Below are 20,651 nucleotides of genomic sequence, written 5' to 3'. Positions count from 1 at the left end.
TGAGTTTTGAACATGCAACTGTACCAAAATAGTTAAGGAAAAAGCCTGGCTTTCTTTGAAAGCAGGGTTGCACAAACCTTTATCCACAAATAGGTTCTTACCCAATGATATTCAATGGCCATGCAGTGGTATCATGGTAGCTATGTAATGGTTTGGTACTCTGGGGCAATAACAGCAGCACAGATAGAATAGTACCACAGGGATAACTGTGTCGATTTTGACATCCACATTACAATGGCATGTAAATGGCATAAACATTATTCTTGTGCCTTGGTACCATATCAGTAACGCGTCTTTCTGTATTCACGATACAAATTTGTCCTAAATCCATTGTGCTGTCATTATTGGTAATGCTGTGGCTTGCTCTTTTTTTTCTCCTTTCACTAATGTTTCTTAATATTTGGATGCCCTGTATCATTCTAAAACAGTCTCAAGGGTTCTCGTAAACTATTTGTTTGTACTATAAAGCACTTTGTTTCATTAAAGGAAAGATGCTTCAACAATAGCTTTTGATGTTGTAAGTTAGTAACCCTAAAACCATATCACAAGTTCTGAGGCAGTTCTTTACAGTTTATTCACCGAATACACTCCTCCCTGATAGAAAAAAAGTATATTAAAAATGAAATTGTACCCACAAATAATTGTCTGGAACCAGGTTTCCCTGTATTTACAGTGGTGGAGCTGCAGCAAAGTTGACTTTAATAAAAATGTTCTTTTTTTTCCAGGCTATTATTTATGAAGGACAAGACAAAAATCCTGAAATGTGCCGTGTTTTACTCACACACGAAATAATGTGCAGGTAAGACGTTATATTGGTTTTTAATGAAGCTTTTTTTTTATGACAAAGGAAAACAAATAATGCCTTTTGGCAAAAAAAAAGTTTCTTTGTCTGCTATTAAACAAAACAACGTACAACTTAAAAAAATACAAAAAGGTGTTTTTTTGGGCGGGGGGGGGTACTATTTGTAAATTATAAATGCACTCTGTATGTATTTCCTTTGAAAAACATACAGAGATTTGAAAACCCTACAAGCCTGAAATCATATATTCAACATTTATCTGCAGCTTTGGGTCTCAGCAGATATCAAGTTTATACAGTAAAGAATACCACCACTGGACACAAGTCGGATCAATGCAAATTGTGCAATAACCCATTGCAGACTCTTCGGGTTTCAATTTATAGACAACAGAACCCCCTGCTGTAAACTGGCCTGTGTTTTTTTACAATGTGTTTTTAGTTATAACAATCGAAATTAGCTTGGAAAATTTCACCATCGCCGACAATCAGGAAACTGCCTTTTCAGTCATTAATAGTTAAATGTATCACATGTTTCATTCCACAATGAGATCCAGTAAAGTGTAAAGATGATTTCCTATTGAGGAGGTTTTTGGAATAATTATTCCGGAACCTTTGTCTCATGTTAACCAGGTGTTCCAAAATATGAATCTGAATATTAATACTGAATTTACTTGGGCCAACCTTGAGAGCCTTCTCAGCTTTGCATCCCTCATATTGCAATCACTTAATGAGCACATAAAAAAATATGGCAATAGATTAACATACTGAACTTTCTCCACTCCTATTTGTACTTCAACCAGATTTTCTTTTAATCTCACCATCTGTGGGATGAGTTTCATAAGACCTCGGGTTTCAGTTTTTTAATGATTGTTTTATTCTCTAGACTCTAGGCGTATACACTTATTACAGATCTACAGTATACAGTGTGATGGTTTTACAAGAAGGGAGGGACTGAGAACCCCCATATTTCCAACAGTAGTGCCTTTCGTGTTTAATGATGGCAGCCTCTAGTTTCAAAGTGAGGGCTGTCTTCTGTGGCAAAGTGTCCCCTGTAATTACTGTACGGTACGCAGTGCTCCCAGAATCGCTACCCATGAAACCCCCACATCCTTTTCAAAGGAGAGGAGAGGAAGATGAGTTGCTATAAAGTGTTGCACCTATAATTAAAACCAAAAGATGAATTTCTCTCTTAAAAACTGGGTTGTGAAGATAGACTCTTATCTATTTTTAAGCATGCTAGGGAACATTTGAACAGTTCTCTCCTAAAAATATCCAACTGATCCATGCCTAATTAGGACAAGGAAGAACTTTCAAGTCAGTTTTGATTTTCGTGTTATTTTTCATGTAATAAATTAACTGAGCTCAGCAAGCTGGCTTGTTATACTGTAGGCACTACACATTCGATATGCATTGCTATACATTGTCAGACTTCAGAAATGCAGAAAAGGGCTTATGATCCTATACAGAATCAAGATTTGCCTTGTTGTTCTTTAAAAAAATCCTTGTTTTGCAGTATTGGAATACACAGCGATGCCAGTACGGATTTTACACAGCAGTGGCATTTCACAAAATGACCTTGCACTAAAGCTGGTATAAAAATTCAGTTATGGATCTAAAACTAGCATTATAAAACAGTGCAGTATTTTAAATTGCAAATTGAAAGCAGGTACGGCACTTAATATTTAAATGAACAGACTTGGAGCGAGTACTCATCCCTCCATGTTTAAACAGGACAGGGATAAAATATAATAAAGAGAATAGTACAGTTGCATGAACAGATATGAGCTTTAGCTACATATCACACTAAAACAGGGTTGGATTTTTTTTTTTATTCTTACAAAGTGCAACCATGCTGTACAGTACATGGTGTTTTTTTCCATGCTTATACAGTAATGTTTACCCAGTTGTCAGACACACACACACACACACACACACACACACACACACACACTCTCTCTCTCTCTCTCTCTCTCTCTCTCTCTCTCTCTCTCTCTCTCTCTCTCTCTCTCTCTCTCTCTCTTCTAGTCCTCTCTATTCCTGCAGCTTCAAGTTTGGATGTGCTGATTCTGCACTGAGGGTGAAAATGCAGTCTCAATTATAAGCATAAAATTAGAGTCTGTTCCCCATTAATCAGTGCTGCTAATTGCTGCTTGCTACCATTAGCCATATGGTGCCAAGCCAGCTTGCCTCCATAGGACAAAACTCCTGATTGTCAAACACTGGGGAAAAAAGAATAAAAAAATGTGAATAGCAAACGTTTTCAAATAACACTTTTTTTTTTCTCAGTTGAAATTTATCATTTCATGTCAATGTCACCAAAAACAATTAATTTCAAAGAGCTTCACAAATTCACCTCCACTGTTAAAATGACTGAAACTTAAAACAGTCCCTCTTCTGCTTTTGCTGATGGACTGGGATGAGTAATAATCCAAAAGGAAGGAAGGAAATACTGACAAGCATAACATTTCTCTGCTGATAAATAATATATATCTTTTTTCCCAGGGTTATTTAAAATTGCACGGGTCCTCATCAAATACTTTTCCATCATGTGTCTGAATGGAGCAGATTGGATATGCTAAATGAGAGTAGTCTTCACCTACAGACGTGCTCAAATTTGTTGGTACCCTTACAGCTCATTGAAATAATGCTTCATTCCTCCTGAAAAGTGATGAAATTAAAAGCTATTTTATCATGTATACTTGCATGCCTTTGGTATGTCATAGAATAAAGCAAAGTAGCTATGAAAAGAGATGAATTATTGCTTATTCTACAAAGATATTCTAAAATGGCCTGGACACATTTGTTGGTACCCCTTAGAAAAGATAATAAATAATTGGATTATATTGATATTTCAAACTAATTAGTTTCTTTAATTAGTATCACACATGTCTCCAATCTTGTAATCAGTCATTCAGCCTATTTAAATGGAGAAAAGTAGTCACTGTGCTGTTTGGTATCATTGTGTGCACCACACTGAACATGGACCAGAGAAAGCAAAGGAGAGAGTTGTCTGAGGAGATCAGAAAGAAAATAATAGACAAGCATGGTAAAGGTAAAGGCTACAAGACCATCTCCAAGCAGCTTGATGTTCCTGTGACAACAGTTGCAAATATTATTAAGAAGTTTAAGGTCCATGGAGCTGTAGCCAACCTCCCTGGGCGCGGCCGCAAGAGGAAAATCGACCCCAGATTGAACAGAAGGATAGTGCGAATGGTAGAAAAAGAACCAAGGATAACTGCCAAAGAGATACAAGCTGAACTCCAAGGTGAAGGTACGTCAGTTTCTGATCGCACCATCCGACGCTTTTTGAGCGAAAGTGGGCTCCATGGAAGAAGACCCAGGAGGACTCCGCTTTTGAAAGAAAAACATAAAAAAGCCAGACTGGAATTTGCTAAAATGCATATTGACAAGCCATAATCCTTCTGGGAGAATGTCCTTTGGACAGATGAGTCAAAACTGGAGCTTTTTGGCAAGTCACATCAGCTCTATGTTCACAGACGAAAAAATGAAGCTTTCAAAGAAAAGAACACCATACCTACAGTGAAACATGGAGGAGGCTCGGTTATGTTTTGGGGCTGCTTTGAAGCGCCTGGCACAGGGTGCCTTGAATCTGTGCAGGGCACAATGAAATCTCAAGACTATCAAGGCATTCTGGAGCGAAACGTACTGCCCAGTGTCAGAAAGCTCTGTATCAGTCACAGGTCATGGGTCCTCCAACAGGATAATGACCCTAAACACACAGTTAAAAGCACCCAAGAATGGATAAGAACAAAATTTTGGACTATTCTGAAGTGGCCTTCTATGAGTCCTGATCGGAATCCTATCGAACATCTATGGAAAGAGCTGAAACTTGCAGTCTGGAGAAGGCACCCATCAAACCTGAGACAGCTGGAGCAGTTTGCTCAGGAAGAGTGGGCCATACTACCTGTTAACAGGTGCAGAAGTCTCATTGAGAGCTACAGAAAACGTTTGATTGCAGTGATTGCCCATCATTTCTGTCCATGCCATTTTCATTTGTTTTATTATTTACAATATTATGTTGAATAAAAAATCAAAAGCAAAGTCTGATTTCTATTACATATGGAATAAACAATGGTGGATGCCAATTACTTGTGTCAGTTTCAAGTTATTTCAGAGAAAATTGTGCATTCTTTGTTTTTTGTGGAGGGGTACCAACAAATTTGAGCACGTCTGTATTTACTCACAGGACATACTAACCAATTGGAACATTGTTTTGTGAGCCATTGTGTCAGTAAATTACAAACCCTCGTAGTACGTGGCTAGCTGCATGGATGCAGGAGCTGGCTGTATCAGTACCACAATTGGCAGTGATAATCAGCACCACTTCAATACAGGAGTGCCTTTCCTGGTGTGTGTGCCAAGACACTTCACTGTGCAACTTCACAAAAGAAAGGCACAGTTTACAGGGTTTGGTTAGGCTTTTTAAAAAAAATGCTGGCATAGTTTTTTCTTATCCCCCACCTCAAACACACACACTTAGACATCTTTAAAAGCAACCCATTTTTCAAGTAGTCCTTTCAATCTACAACCTGAAGCTCTACGTATGTTTATTGGCACAATGTATGCGTCTTTTTCATCTAATACTCCCAGTAAAGGATCACTGTTAACAAACGTGGTATGTGGTAAAAGTTATTAATAACATGTGTGTGTGTTGTAAAAGGCTATTATCACATAACAAACCTTGAATGTTTTTAGCACAACATGTGGAAAGAAAAATATACATATATTATATTTTATAGATTTGAAAAAGAAATGGAATTCTAAATTAAAGAAATCATTTTCAATTTTTTTTTTTTTTTAAGAAAATAATGCTTTACTGATGCAACATAAACATTAATGTAAAATACGCCCAATATAAAACGAGTCCAGCCTAGATAGCACACACGTATACAGAATGCGACAATGCTGGTGGTTTTAGATGTCAGCTTCTATTCTGGTCTCATTCATACCATCTGTGCTGGCGTAATGTGAGAAGTAGGGTACTCCCTGCTGTTCAAGAGCGCTCCATTCTTTTCTTTGTGTAAGGTGGGGAGGGTGGAGGTAGGTGTACCTGTGTGTTGGGGGGGGGGGTACCTGCCTCAGGTAAAAGTCAGACCCTTGCAATCTTTCCAGCCCCCCCCACTCCCCTCTCACCCCTCACCCCTGTTTTACCTCTCATTAAGAACAAGCTATTCCTAGGAAGAAACACCTTTGTAATCTGGTAATTAACCCACATGTGACAATAATGGGTTGAGAGTAGCTGCTTATCCTCAGCCCCATTTACAGGTGAAGACTGTGAATTCACAATAAGCAGAAACAGCCGTCCCTTTAATTGGTACCTGTTCCTTCTGACTGGGATAATTTGTGCCATATGCGCTGCTGTACTAATCTGCCCCCTTTCCCTCCTTCCCTCTTCCCAGCCGCTGCTGCGACAAGAAGAGCTGTGGCAACCGGAACGAGACGCCCTCGGACCCTGTGATAATTGACAGGTAAGGGCCTTCATTATTACTAGTGCTTTCTGATGCAGCACCTGCTCCTGGGCTGCTGCAGCTCCTGGGTGGAGTTTCTTGATGTTGTCGGATGTGCCTTGGTGGCGGCTTATAATGATTTACAAGGCCTGTAAGAATTACCGTTCACTACCAGTTGGTGGATGTGCTGTTCTATGGAGGTTGACAATAGAGTGAAAGCCGTGGAGCTCCAGGAAGCCAAGTAGTGTCTTTGTTCAACAACAGTTTAGATAGTCCTTGAGACTGGGCTATAATTCAAGAAGAGCTTTGAGATGCTTGTCAGGAAACAAGTGACAGAATATCAGTTCAGTAACATGTAATTACATCTGAGCTATTCATTCCTAAGAAATTCCATTGAATTCCAATGAATCGTAATTTACAAACTAATTCATATGAACACCCCATGACTGTTTCATATCATCTGGCATTTATTGTAAAGTGTGACAGGTATGTTTAATGTGTATACATTGACTGCTTTCACGTCATGCTGGGTTCAGCACTGGTGATTTGCTCAAAGTGCACTATAAAGTCAACACACTTTCACTAGGCACGCTTTTTATTTTTATTTTCGGTAGTAGTTATGAGCGTCACTGCTTTAACGACTTCCTCACGGTGTAATTTGATATGATAACAATATGACTGTTAAACAGGTGTCTTATCGAACGTCTTATGTCTTATGTAGTGTTTTTCTGTAGTTACGTATGGAGGTGCTGCGCGTATGCACTTTGTGTGCGTTCTGTACAATCACAATTTAACAGTGGAAGCAGGGAGTTTGTTTCACTGCTAAATTAGTAGTGTATATACATGTGGCAGTACCCCAAGCATTATAACGAGGAGAGGAAGCTGTTTACGCAGCTCTAGTTAATAAAACTCACATGGCTAATGGTCTGTTGAACAACAGCAGGCGATAGCCCTGGGGCCAACCTCACTTGTTTTTCAGGCCTACTTGTTAGCATATACTATAGGCAGTTAAAGAAATAAAAATGAAATTGTTTTTTTTATTTTGTTTTATTTGCCATTATTTTAGACACAACAGTGAAGATCGTACAGCAGAGTGAATGTAGGAAGACTAACAATAAACGACTGTTTCTTGAGCTGAAGCTTATTTAATGCAGAAGTTATCTGGTTCATTCCCAGCTGGTATGGCGTATGGGCAAGCGGGTTCCATGGGAAGCTCTTTATCTCAATTCACCTACAGTGATCAGTTTAATCAGAAATTGGCGGTGAAATGGCACCAAATGGGCATCTCCAGGGGTGCCACACTGTTTTTTCTGAGGCATCACCACAATGACCAAGTAAAAACCAGGGTCACATAGACACCAGCAAAACCAAAGCCAGTTAATAGTGAGACAAGCCTTCCAGGATTGCAGGGAAAGCAATGGAGCTAGTTTCCTCCTCTCCTTTGTTGTCGACTCATCATACTTAAAGAATGGTTTAGCTTGCATTCTCCCTAATTGTGCCTTTCTGGGCTTTCTGTGGCTAGTGCTACAGTACATGCTGTGTCAGGCAGAATAATAACAAAAAAAAAAAAATATCAAAGTGGTTCAAAGAATTTATGAGCAACCAAAACTTATTTTTTATTTGTACTTGTGTGGTATGTACATGAGTTTGTTTATAAGAGTTATTGGGTTGCTTTGACCATTTGGCTTGTTTTTTGTTGTTGTTTTTGTTTTTAAATATTAAAAATAATTGTTTAAATTAAAATCTTGCATACTGAACAGTACACAGTAAGGACCAACCATTCTCAGATCAATGACTCTGAAAACATGTCTCTCAATATGTATTATTAGTGGCTTCTCTCTCTCTCTCTCTCTCTCTCTCTCTCTCTCTCTCTCTCTCTCTCTCTCTCTCTCTCTCTCTCTCTCTCTCTCTCTCTTCATAGCCTCCCTCTTCTTCTGGTTTTTCCAACAATTCTAAGCATTTCCTAAACTAAATGATTTTTTTTTTAACTTTTCAGTTAATTTGAAAGTGGATCTGTTGATTTAGATTTGACCTTGGCTTCTGCTTGAATGCCTAATAAATGTGCAGCCCTGTGGATCAGCTGTCCTGTGGACTGTGGACCTTGGGCTGTGTCCTAAAATTGGGTCACGCTACCTGGCTTTGTGTATCCATGTGCTAGAGCAGCTTCTAGTTCAGTGACACAAAATTGTTAAAGTGCTCTGTCAAACAGCTGTAGCCGTATAACAGAAGTCCATGTAAAATAAATGCTGGATTAATAAAGGATGCCTGGCTATTTTTTCGTTCTTTATTTTCTCGGTTACCATGCACATTTCTACAGATACCCATGGTAAAAAAAAGAAAAAGAAAAGAACAGGGTCAAACAATCTGCCTCATTTTGTAGGTTTACAATCTAAAGGATAATTTTCCATTCTGAAAGAAATAGTTAATTTCCTGCAGATATTAATTTTGCGACAAACAAACAACTTGCCCACAGAAACTGACTCAATTATAAATTATATGATCCCAGGAAAGATTAAAAAATAAAATTTCCAACCCTTTTCTTCTCTTGACATAATTTAGTTCAATAAATAAAACCTCATTAGGCTGTTCTTGTTTCAAAGACATTATTAGATTTTACAGGAGTAATTAGCATGGATAGCACTAATTCTTCCAGATGACTAATGAGAGTGATTTCCTAATTAGATTAAGCAGCAGGATAGGTAACACTAGCAAAACATAGGCATTGTAGAATGATAAAGGTAACTAATGTTCTCTTATTATATAGTTAAAAGGACAAATCCAATATTTGTTGTTGTCTTGAAGCATTGTGACTTTTGCTCAAGATGACTTGAACCCCTTGCAGTTATAATTACAGCTTTTACTTCTGTAAAACAACAAATACAAATTATATTCCGGTTCTCTACAGGTTTGCAGCCTTTTAACTCATATCATGGAATCCAGACATCCTTACAAATTATCCTCTAGCACTAGTTTATTTAAATTGTTTCTGATATCTAAATCTGTACTGAGTACCAAAGAACACAGCAAATACCGAGCGTACTTCAAGTACATACACTGTCGGTAGATGGGAAAGAGGAACGGGTGTGTCTCAGTGCAAAGTTCTGGTCGGTACACGGCATGAGAAACAGTACCATACACAAGACCCGGTTATAAAAATAAATTTTGGGACTCTTAAGTTGTTTCTTTGTGTTACAAAAAGTAAATATTGGTTAAAAAAGCTGATATTGGTTCATTTTTGCAAGGAAAACAAATTAAACTTTTGACTCCACACAGATATGTCCAGGATAAGTGTGCTGTGCAGCTAAGTGAAGCAATGCTCTTTAGGAATAAAAGCAGAGGTGTTAAAAGGATAGCTTCTGCTGCTCTGCCATATGCCATGGAGCAGCCTCTCACTCTCTTTGACGCGCTCTCAATAAGATTATTTCAAATACCTTAATCCCAACTCATTGACGTGGACACAAAAGGCTAGTGACATTGAATAGATGCCTCTCCACTTTCCCTTTTTTCCTCTTGTTATTTCAGTTTCGGGTTGTTTTTATTGACACTTTGTTGTTGCCATTTGTGTTTCTTTTTTACCCCTTCCTTCCAATTCCATCAACACAACCCTGCATGGTGGAGGGCTCATGCGCGACGTTGGAATGGGGTTGCAACAAGGGCTGTGATGTGCTGCACAGTACAGACCTCAACAGATTACATCTCCATTAAGTCCTTTTGGCTGGAGGCTTCCCTTTTTTACTTTGTATGCTTCCTTCCTTTCTGTTGCTCTTGGGTTTTAACAAATATATCATGTATATACAATATCTATGTGTATTGTGTCAAAAGGCTGGTCATTTATTGAGGCTTTGTACCCTGCCCCCCTTCTGGTGAACCACAGAGCAATAAAGGAATAAAGCTGTTTGTTTGTGAGTCAGATTACACTGATTTTCCGAGTGCTCTTCTTCCCGGTAAATTTTCTGAGTTTGTTTATATGTAAGGGACTATGTGATCTTTGGGAAAATCGTAGGCTGGCGTCTGGAATAAGCTTCAGTGAAGCTAAACCCACCCACCCAAACTTTGATATGTTTTTGGCAGTAAATCAGATTTTAAAAGCTTCCCTTGGTTTTGGCGGTGAGCACTTTTGTATAAGGCAAAGCTATTTTTCATACAAAGGAGATTTCTTTTAATGCAAGGTATATATGTTTTCTCCATTAGCATTATACATCAATAGCCACGTGATTCTCTCTCTGTTGCTGTGGGGTACCGTGGGACTTCCCAAAGGTATCAGGGTCCTCTGTGCTGCAGCTTGGCACTGATAATTGTTGGCAAGCCTTTTTTTTCCCCATAGCTCTGTGAACATCTGGGGTTCAATCTAAAAACAAACTGATGATACTTAATAAATGCAATGCTAATTAGGTCATGAGTATTTTGTGGCTAATCTTTGACAACTTCTCAGGCTCAGTTTAATAAAAATGCACATCCCAGTACATCAAAAAAATGTAGATTTGTTTCTTGCATAATATGTAAATGTTTTTTTTTTTAAAAATTTAAGTTTATGTTGGCATATGGTGTTTCTGAATTAAAGGTTTTTGGCTCCATAATGTTGAAAATCATAAGATTGATTACATTGATACTAACAGTGTCTCATAGCTTTATGTTGAATCCTGTGTGATCTGCAAATGCTAAAAGCAGGGGAACTTAATGTGTACTGTATGTTAGAAATGACATTAAAGAACAGGAAGAGGATGAGAAGGACATACCACTCTGGTTCTGTTATATTTCATATGATCCTTGGACTCCTTCAAGAAAAGTTATTTAACAGCTGCTTAGAATTGCATTTCTTGCAGATAACATCTACCTCCAGAGAATACATGTATTTAATTTCAAACAAAGAAAAAATAAACGGGATGCTTCAACCTTTACCGTGCACCTTTCTTTAAGTTAATAAAGGGTTAATGATATGCAGCTCACTGTCAGCAATCCCATCATCTGGCTGGTTGACTCCAAAAGAGGTGCATGCATTCGGCTGTGTGCTGTTCTCCCCACCCCCCCATTGCCTCTGGCCCACCAAGACCGATCAGATCACACAATGATCATTCTGTGTCCCTGGGACATGAAATCCAATCATGTATCGCTTGTTTGGGTCTCCCAGACCTGGCTACCAATTGGCTGCTCCCCTCTGCCTCTGGGACGGGCACACACCGCTGCTGTCTCCTTAAGGAAGGAAGTTTTTCCTTCTTTCTCAAGATAAGGTGTCATTCATAAGAGCTGGGTGTTGAACTAATCAGGTCAATTGAGAGGCCCAGGCAGGAGTTGAATGAGCTGATCCCCTCTTCCTGTTAAATACACAGATAATGCTGCAGTCAACAGGCTGTGTGATATTTCATTTCAACAGGAGGCTGGCGGGGGGGGGGGGGCGGGGGGGGGGCGGGGGGTTGTTTTGGACAAGCAGATGTTTTATTTGCGTGATTGTTGTCTTTAAAGTATATTTCATGCTTTTAATCTTTCTCGTTATCACTTTAACATCAAGGGTCAATTTAGTCTGTTTGTGACACATCTATAGGATCTATGCAAAGTACATCAGAAAAAGAAAACATCTGAGTTCTTCAGGTTTATGGTTTAGTATTTGCTTCATTTGGGTACACTTTGTTTTTCCGTATGCGATCGTTTATTTGTATCTGAGCTGAGAATGTCACAATGGAAGTACTCCTCCCAACAAGCCCCTGGCTCAAAATCCTTGCTCTTTTGCCTCCAGCTCTCAGTTGCCTACAGAGTTAGGTGTCAATTAGTACCAGTGGTGCTAATTGTTCAGTTTGAAAACTGTGCTCTTCAATCTCTGGGGTAACAGCCATATCACCAAGGTCTTGAGTATATCTTTGATGGAAAAAACATAATATGCGATATTGAAGATTTTTTTTTAAACAACCACTCCTGTTTTATTAGGTGCAGACAATGAAATACAACATACAATGAACTATTAAACTACTGCTTTTTATAACACCATCCCTATAGTGCAAATGTATGAATGCTGAAACGTGTATATATACAAAGATATGTAGGTAGTCTTGCCAGCCTAACAAAGACATACATCATAGAACTGGCTTCCCAGGTCCTAGAATGGAAAAAGGATATAGATTTCCTTCTTAAGCCATCATCAAATTTGCTGCTGCATTAGGGCTTGGTGTATGCAAAACTGTTTGGAGAGGTAAGTTTTTTTACAACCGGGACATTTTCCCACTAATCCATTCCGTTGTTTGCTTTAATTTAAACAAGATTTCCCTGCTCAAGGAATTGCTTTAATTACCAGGCGATCAAGTTCTCACTGGTAAAAAAACTAAAAAAAGCAAAAAAAAGCGTCTAGTCATAGATTGGGGAGATTATTTTCTTTAGCACTCTGAGACGGGGGACAACTGTTAGTCTGCAAATTCAAACCAGCTGGACTTCCATACAGATTCCACTGAGGGAATAAGAGTTTACACACAAACCCAATATCCCAAGTCAGCTCTAAACAAATTAATAGTGTTTGGTCTACCGCGTTATTGAAGTGGATGTACAAGAGGGAGTTGCGTTTCATTAAAAAACAAAATAATAATAAAATAAAATAAACCACAACGTAAAGTCACAATCCACGAGCAATATGGCATACATTCTGGTTTTATCTTGAGTGCTTCATGTCTCATAAACCACTTAAATCATTTTGTATGTTAGTCCAATTGTACCACATTGTAATTAGCTTGCATAAATCCACTGCAATAATTAGATCTGACTGGCATGGTCATTATGTATCAGTTATACCTTTGTGATGATGTGGCATTCCAGTAATCTTTGTAGTAAGCTATTGTCTTTGTGTCATTGTTTAGAAAACATCTTTGGGTTCCAAAAACCCTGTTTTCTCTAAATAGACCAAATAGGAGGAGCGAGATTTGGACACTGTTCCCTCTTTCTGGTTTGTAACTTCAGGAGAATAGTTTATTTATTTGCTGCTTTTGGTATTTTTAAGCAAACACAGCCGTTTAATTAATAATAATAATAATAATAATAATAATAAAAATAATAATAATAATAATAATAATACTGTTTTGGAACTCTGAACTTTCATAATGGATTTTTTAATTAGGTGATTTATTTTAATAACAAGATCAATTATAGTGGGTGTAGGGTCAAGAAAAATAGGTCTTTCTGACAGTAATGTAAACAGGGCTTACTGTGTTACATATTCAGTTATTCAAATCCACTGGACACTGGACATGTTGCGATTCCATTGAGCTTCGAAATACTAGCGCTGTAAATCAAATAAAAAACAATAAGATGGAGTTCTACAGTGGCTGGTTATTTCAGTTAGGAATGGAGCTGACAGATTTCCAGCTTTAATACAATGGTTCATGTTTGAGGAGGGAAAAATATGTTCCTGTCTTGCATCACAGGCCTGTCACCAAATGTTTCTGTTTTGTAGTTTTACTGTAGAACAGCTTGGCATGTACCGGGCGCGGCAAAGTGAAAAACAGAGAGTCTGAATGAATCCCTCATTTAGGATCTGCAGAACCCCTCGAGAAATCCATCCGCTAGGCTATACCAACGCAGACAGCACCTGATGCGCTATACAGTAACTTGATAAAATACAAAATATAGAGTATCGAGTCGTTCATATGTGAGCTCTTTGCTTTATTTCACTTCCTGTTTGGAAAGGTCAGGGCAGTGTGACCCCGGGTTTGTGAATTATTCATGTCATTGACTTTGTGTCAGTCTCCACATTTGTGCAGGAGGATGTTTTATTCATTTATCTCATTTAGGGTGCCTCTCTGCACCTGTTCTACCATTAAGCACCCAGTGATTTGCATTTGATGCTAATTTAGTTTACTGGCGGCCTGGTCTCTTCCTGTTAATTTCATTTTCATAGTGGGTTTTCATTACTGAAGGTCTGTCTTTTTTTCCCAACGATTATAAAGTCAGGTAGTGTTTAATTCTGACTCAAGCATCTTTCTATTAGAACCCGACCTCTCTTCATTTTCTAGAACAGACGGACTGCCCCCTCTTTTCCCCGTTCTGGTGATTAACACATATACAAAAGATGCAAGGCCCCCTCTTTTGACTGAAGCCACAGGGCATGTAGTGCACAGATGTGCACAAGCGCCTTCTCAAATCATTTGTAACTTAGCTCTGTCCTTCACAGGATCACCTTTACTGGGGGCCAGAGACAGAGATATATAAACTATTTTGGTATACTGGTAATAAATTAAATTTATTAGTTAACTTATACAATTGAAAATAATTAACTAAATTCCCTTCAGCCACAATTTTAAATGCAATTATTAGAAAAAATGGTTCATATAAAAATCAAGAAGTATGAGACCTATACTACTATGACTACTATGTGTAATAATAATAATAATAATAATAATAATAATAATAATAATAATAATAATAATAATAATAATAATAATAAATTGTGTCCTTAGTTGGGCAAGGATTCTTGAGCAATTATTCAAACATAAGGGGCCTGTTTTATTGCTTCAGACAAATGAGCCCCTATTATCAGATTATATTAACATTGATTTCAGGTTTTCACCAGATGTTCCAACTTTGGTGGTAAGAGTGAAGTGCAAGCCCTCTTAGTAGTGGTGTAGGTATTTATTACCAGCTCTCCATGGCGACAGCCAATCACCTTTGTTTTTATGGGATGCATTTCTGTATGATGTCACTCCCATTACCCAAATAACTGGACTCAATTACTGACTCGTACTGTGTTTAAAGTTTCTGTACTCTTTAAAATCGACTAGAAGGATAGAGTGCCATAACTAAAACTAAATCTTAGCGGAAGTGATATTTGTTGAACTTACATAATGGTGCAATAGTATACAATTTAAAATAGCAATTGCAGTTTATAGAATGCATGCCCACTTACCGTTAACGTTTTAAGGGCTCTGCTGATGAAATATTGTTTTTTTTAAGCAAGTAGTTTGGTTCCAGTTGTAATATCCAGTTGTGGTTTTTCCCCCACAGAGTGTGACCCAGGTCAGTACACACATATGAATAGACTACTTTGTACAGTTTGGATCGTTTGCGAGCGAAACACTGAATTAGAATATGTGTTTAATTAAAATTGTCTTTAAAAATAGATTTGCCACTGGCTTTTTTAAAGCTGTTTTAAATAATAATAGTAATAATAAAAAGATGCATTACAGAGTAGAATGCCATATTTTAAACTTTATTGAGGATTAGAATACAAACCAGATCGGTTAAAATTGAACTTTTTATGTGTATATATAAGTACAGGACATTGGTTTTTTATATAAGAGGCTTTTACTCATACAATCTTGGCAGCAAAGAATGTTAGTAATGTGTTTTGTTATTTGTTCTATACCTCAATAAAGTTTTAATGAGACTCATGAGTTTAATGTGTATATAGTACCCAGTGTCTCAGCATATATTTTTAAATAGTTTATATTTCATGCTTATACTAGAGCTGTAATGCTGTAGCTGATTGACAGCCTTAGACTGCGGTCTACCTGCCTTAGGGAATTATAGTGATAGCAGAGAATGGACAGTTTGTGACAGAGGCCACAATTGTAGGTTTAACAGACTGTCACTGTTGGGATACAAAGGGAGGTTTTTACATTTTTTTTTTTTTTTTTTGCCATTTTCCAAACAAAATTGTCTTCCATATTGCTAATGAAAAAGTATATTTACACAAAGTGGAACTGACTGACATATTTCCATAACTTATCAAGGATTAGACAAAGCTCCAATCTTTGGCAACCAAGCACGTAGCTGTGCTTGTTTAAGAGATTCAAGCTTGGTTTTAATATAGGAATTGATGACATCAGGGCAACAAAGATGTGTGATTCATTAAGAACTGGTCTCCCCCCACTCCCCCGCCTCCTCCCTCCCCCTTTACCTGTTTTATTCTGCCCCCCTCAAGTGGCTGTAAGAAGCTGCAGAGTGGCTCTTAAAGGAGGGCTAAGTCTCAGTGTTGTTTTTACCTCTAGCTAGACCAAGAAGGAGGTGACCCAAGGGATTTCCTTAACACTGTCTGACAATCTCAATGTTTGGAGGTTGAATCTGTTTAAAAACATTGGCTGTTTGCCAGCTCCCCCTACCAGCTTCGTTCCTGTTTATAGACCCGAGCTCCTCTTTGTTCCTCACCAATTCTTTCATTGGGAAAATAATTGTGTTTCTTCCCAAATCCTAACAAAATTCAACACAAAATGCAACTTGTTGACAAAGTTTCAAAAGCAGACTCATGACCTAAATGATGTGGCTGCTGGGTATAGAACTAAGGAGCTGGCACCCATGAACTAAGAGGAGAATTAAAAGTAAGCAAGCAGAGACAGGCCTCACACACAGTAATTTGAAACAAAAATGACAATATTTACTGTGGCTGCAAAGTACTAAAGAAGGGAGGGGTCCCAAACTCAAAATCCATTGAAGGGGGCTGTTAGGGAGCGGAGTAGCTTGTGGTGCCGAGATGTTTATTTCTCAGTGGTGTCATTGTAGGTAGCAGTGAATTAAGCATTAGTGTTTCCTACAAGTCCAGCCCAGCTCAGTTCAGTGTGTGGGCAGTGAAGCGAGTACTTAGAGTGTTGGTTAGCTGGAGGGTGGGGGGCTTGCAGGCACTGTTTGTGTTGTTGTTAGCGACACATAGCAGAGTTTCCCGTGAAACGGAAAGGCTCTGGCTCCAGATTGTCGCCAGTGAAAGCAGAGACATTCTTGCACATGTGGTGAGAGCTGAGAGAGGGGGGTGGGGGGGGGGAGCTTAGGCTGTGTGTGTAGAGGCTTGAGCAGCTAGGCACTGATTCAGGAGCAGCGGTGAGAAATGGAGGGGAAGAAATGGCTCCAAGGAATTCCTCGAAGAGGGCTTGTTTAATTGGCCTAGATGCCAAGCAATTACATTTCACTCTAATGTTTTAATTTTTTTTAAGCCTATTTAGAAAACACGTTTTAACAAAATGTGTTCTCAGTTTTTTTTTTGTTTAAAAAAGTTATATGCCCTAGATACAATAAGGTATTTGTCAAAGTGGGTACTTCAACTGTTATATATGTGAATATAAAGTGAATACTGTTTTTTTAATTGCTTATTTACTGGTAATAGATTCCTTCTGAAGTGTTCATCTTTTTATACAATATGTATTATTTTGTACTAGGCCCTATTCTTAAAGCCTTAACACAAGGCAATGCATTCAAACACAATATATTCATTATTAATAGCTCTGTCTAAATAAAATGCAGAGCTTGTCAAATTTAATGGATGGTCGCATTTAGGCTGCTCTCCAACCCTAAGACTTGGTTTTTGAAGACGTATTTTAGGATGTTCAGGTGCATTCGGTATTGTGCGTTTAGTGTTTTGTTACGAAAGTCAAAGAATTCAATTTTAAAATGTGCCAGATTTAAAATCAATTTTAAATACCAGACCCCAAAGCACAGTGGAAGTTTCTGAGAACTTGTAAGACGTGGTTGACAGACATTGAAGCAGGCACTGGAAGCAAATCAGTGGTCAAGAAGATTAAGAGATGAAAAAGTGATGCTACGGAAAGTAGAATACGATTTTCACATCTCAACCAATCAGATTCAAAGTTCAATGGTCATTATCTCAATAAATGGCAGCTCAGCTTAGAATGTCGGTGTTCACGCTATACAGTGGTTACAGTCTAAGAGAACACTAACCATTACCATTTCTTGTTAAAATGTCTTTATACATGGAAATTTCTTTTTACGTACCTATGTAAATTGCGTGACCTCCAATAATTGAGTATTCATTTTTAAAGATAACATTTTTGTCAGTGTCAGCTATATCGCCATATTTCTGGAACTGCCTAATAATCGTGGACCTGCACAATAAGGCTCAGTCAGAGAAGTGTTCTGTTTCGAGGCTCCAGCAGTAAAAGGTGACCTTAAAGCTGAGACAGAGTGGTTTCTTCTGTTCGAAACGCTACTGCTATTCCAAGCCTGGAAAAAAGCTTCCAATTTCACACACACACACACAAAGACTAGCTCTCTTGAGTTATATTCTTAAGATTATTATTATTATTTTTTTGTAATATTTTAATTTAAATGAGGCCGGTGAGGATTATGATTTCCAGACCAGCCCCAATAAATAACCTTTAGACTAACACTGATGAGATTGCATTCTTGGGTAACTTACAGGAGACAGCAGCATAGATCAAACAAACCTGGTTGGTCAGAGAATATGTTACTGACTCTTTCACAGCCCTGAAAAAACTGTCAAGTACTGCCAAGCAGTTCTAGAGAGTCAAGGCTCTGTGCTGCTGCTGGGCTATACTGCAGTAACCCCTCCTGTCGATGCATTAGAAATTATTATATGGAAATCTGGTGTGCCACACATAAAGTACAGATTTTGTTAAATAAATTAGTATCCCCCGCAAGGTCTGGTTTCCTATTAGAAATGATTCAGTCACTACAAGCCAAGATGCTGTCAGGTCTTCCAGCGAGGTCTGGTCATCCCTAATTATTCGAGCCTCAGAGACAATGCTCCTCTGACCGCCATGACATAGACTGTGGCTCAGGAGGTCCCACTGAGCATTGAATTAACAAGTCCTGTCTCGGATGTGAATGCTTAGAACAGCACATGTCACGGAAAAACAAATGTCGGTGTTAATAACATTGCTGTGGGATTATCTCGATATTCTTGCAATGTCTTTCAGAAATACACAAACGACATGAATTTCCATCTAATCATTTCTAATTATGAAACATATTCCACGGCTACTACTTCATGAGTATAATAATATAGGTCCCACTTTAAATTAAGATCCTGTTTACAATGTTCGTAATGTGGTTTTAATATGATAATTTAATTTCTGGGGTAGCGCAAGATTCTTCAGATCTGTGAAGTGCCATTTTAAAAGCTCCACTCCAGCATTGAACTGGCTGTCAGCTCCTTTGAGGGTTTGTAAGCACTTATTTATTCGTTCCTTCAGTGTTTTTCCTCCCACCTCTCTGGTGAGAACAAGATTGTGGAGTAACGCTTGAAAACTAAAAAACAAATGACTTCAGTAATAGTGTTCCCAGCATAATTGGAATTGGAGTACTGCAACCAGCAATCTGACTACTTGAACATTTCTTAATTAGGCTTAGTAAGTGGTTTGCATGCTACCACAGAAAGAAAGAATGTAACAGTCCACACTTTGGTGCTTGGTGGGGGGTTGGGGGTGGGCGCGGTTATGCCATCTTATACATTTAGACTAGTTCCATTTGAAATTGTTTGGCTGTAAGGCCAGCCCTCCAGTACATGGGAAGAAGTTTTACTTCCAATTACACAGCAGTTTTGTGGTGGCAGAGTGCTATAATGGGAATGTTTTGCAGCCAAAGATATCTCATTCATAAATCCCGGTCTTCCACTCTGTAATTTCACTTTTGGATGGAACTGCAGTTTGTGGTCAAAAGACTCACAAGAACCCAAATAAATAGCACCACTTGGGTTCTTCCTTTAAGTCTCTCGGCTTTGTAAGTACTAGTTAGGTAGTTATTCTGAACGTAACTGTTGGCTAAAACTGAACAAGGAGCATGCACTTGATCACCAGGACCATTTGTTATTGTTGTGGATCCTAAAGGAGCTCCCTAGTTTGCGAGAAGAAAAGTAAGGAGGAAACTCTAAATCAGGCCTTCTAGTGTCAAATTGCATTGTTGTTTGAATTAGGGGCTTTGTGAAAAGCATTATTTAAGCTTTATAGGGACAGATACCATGTAGCAGTATGAAGTGGTAAAGTTTGGTATTTAGTTTTTGTAAAACACAATTTCAATTCAAGACGCATTTTGTTGGTGCTGTGTTGACAGGTTTGTCTTTGCTTGTTTTGTTATTTGCAATCGACAGTGACTGGTGCGCTTGGGATTTATGCTACAAACTAGACCCTGAAGCCATTTCCCAAACTCCTTGCACCAGGAAGGTTATTTCCGCCTCCTGCAGAGACTGATTGTGTTGTTCTTGTGCTGATTCAGCCCACCTTTCCTTTATGTTTTTTCTCTGGTATTTCATTGCGTAGGTAATATGGTTTCTGCACTCCTGTAAAACTTTTCTTAACATTTACAAACGAAATTAAAATACATGCAAAAAAATAACCTTTACATTCAAGCAAAAGCTTAGTAAACCTGACTGTCACCCAGAGTGTGGGTATTAAGCACTTCTACTGACCAGCGCAGTAAATGTTGGCAAGGCTGCTGCTTTACAATACCCAGTAACTTCTTTTCCCCTAGGTATCCTTATTTCAGTGTAATCGTTTTCCTGTTCTAGACGCTTCAGAAGTCTGAGATTCTGCCTGGGGCTCTTCAGGGCGAGCATTCTGTGTGGCCTGGTCAAATGAAAAAGTCTGAGCCCTTTAGCAGATTTCCAGATAGCTGCCAGAATAGTGTGTTCTTTCCAGAATCTTGTGGATCCTGGACCAGGGCCATTTTTT

At 38.5% G+C, this 20,651-nt stretch overlaps 1 protein-coding gene across 4 annotated transcripts in view; it reads left to right on the top strand.

The window, feature by feature from the left end:
* The window catches only part of LOC117431674 (transcription factor COE1), a 139,707-nt gene that overhangs the window by 10,995 nt on the left and 108,061 nt on the right, over positions 1-20,651 (top strand). For all 4 annotated transcript variants that reach the window (XM_058996224.1, XM_058996222.1, XM_058996223.1 and 1 more), the window contains exons 5-6: positions 726-799; positions 6,220-6,288. In XM_058996224.1, coding sequence (XP_058852207.1) covers positions 726-799; positions 6,220-6,288 — 143 coding nt within the window. The remainder of the gene's footprint in view (positions 1-725; positions 800-6,219; positions 6,289-20,651) is intronic.

This window comes from Acipenser ruthenus, chromosome 22, assembly GCF_902713425.1.
Source record: "Acipenser ruthenus chromosome 22, fAciRut3.2 maternal haplotype, whole genome shotgun sequence".
Classification (NCBI taxonomy): domain Eukaryota; kingdom Metazoa; phylum Chordata; class Actinopteri; order Acipenseriformes; family Acipenseridae; genus Acipenser; species Acipenser ruthenus.
The sequence above is the reverse complement of the archived record's forward strand: the minus strand, read 5'-3'. Positions and strand labels throughout refer to the sequence as shown.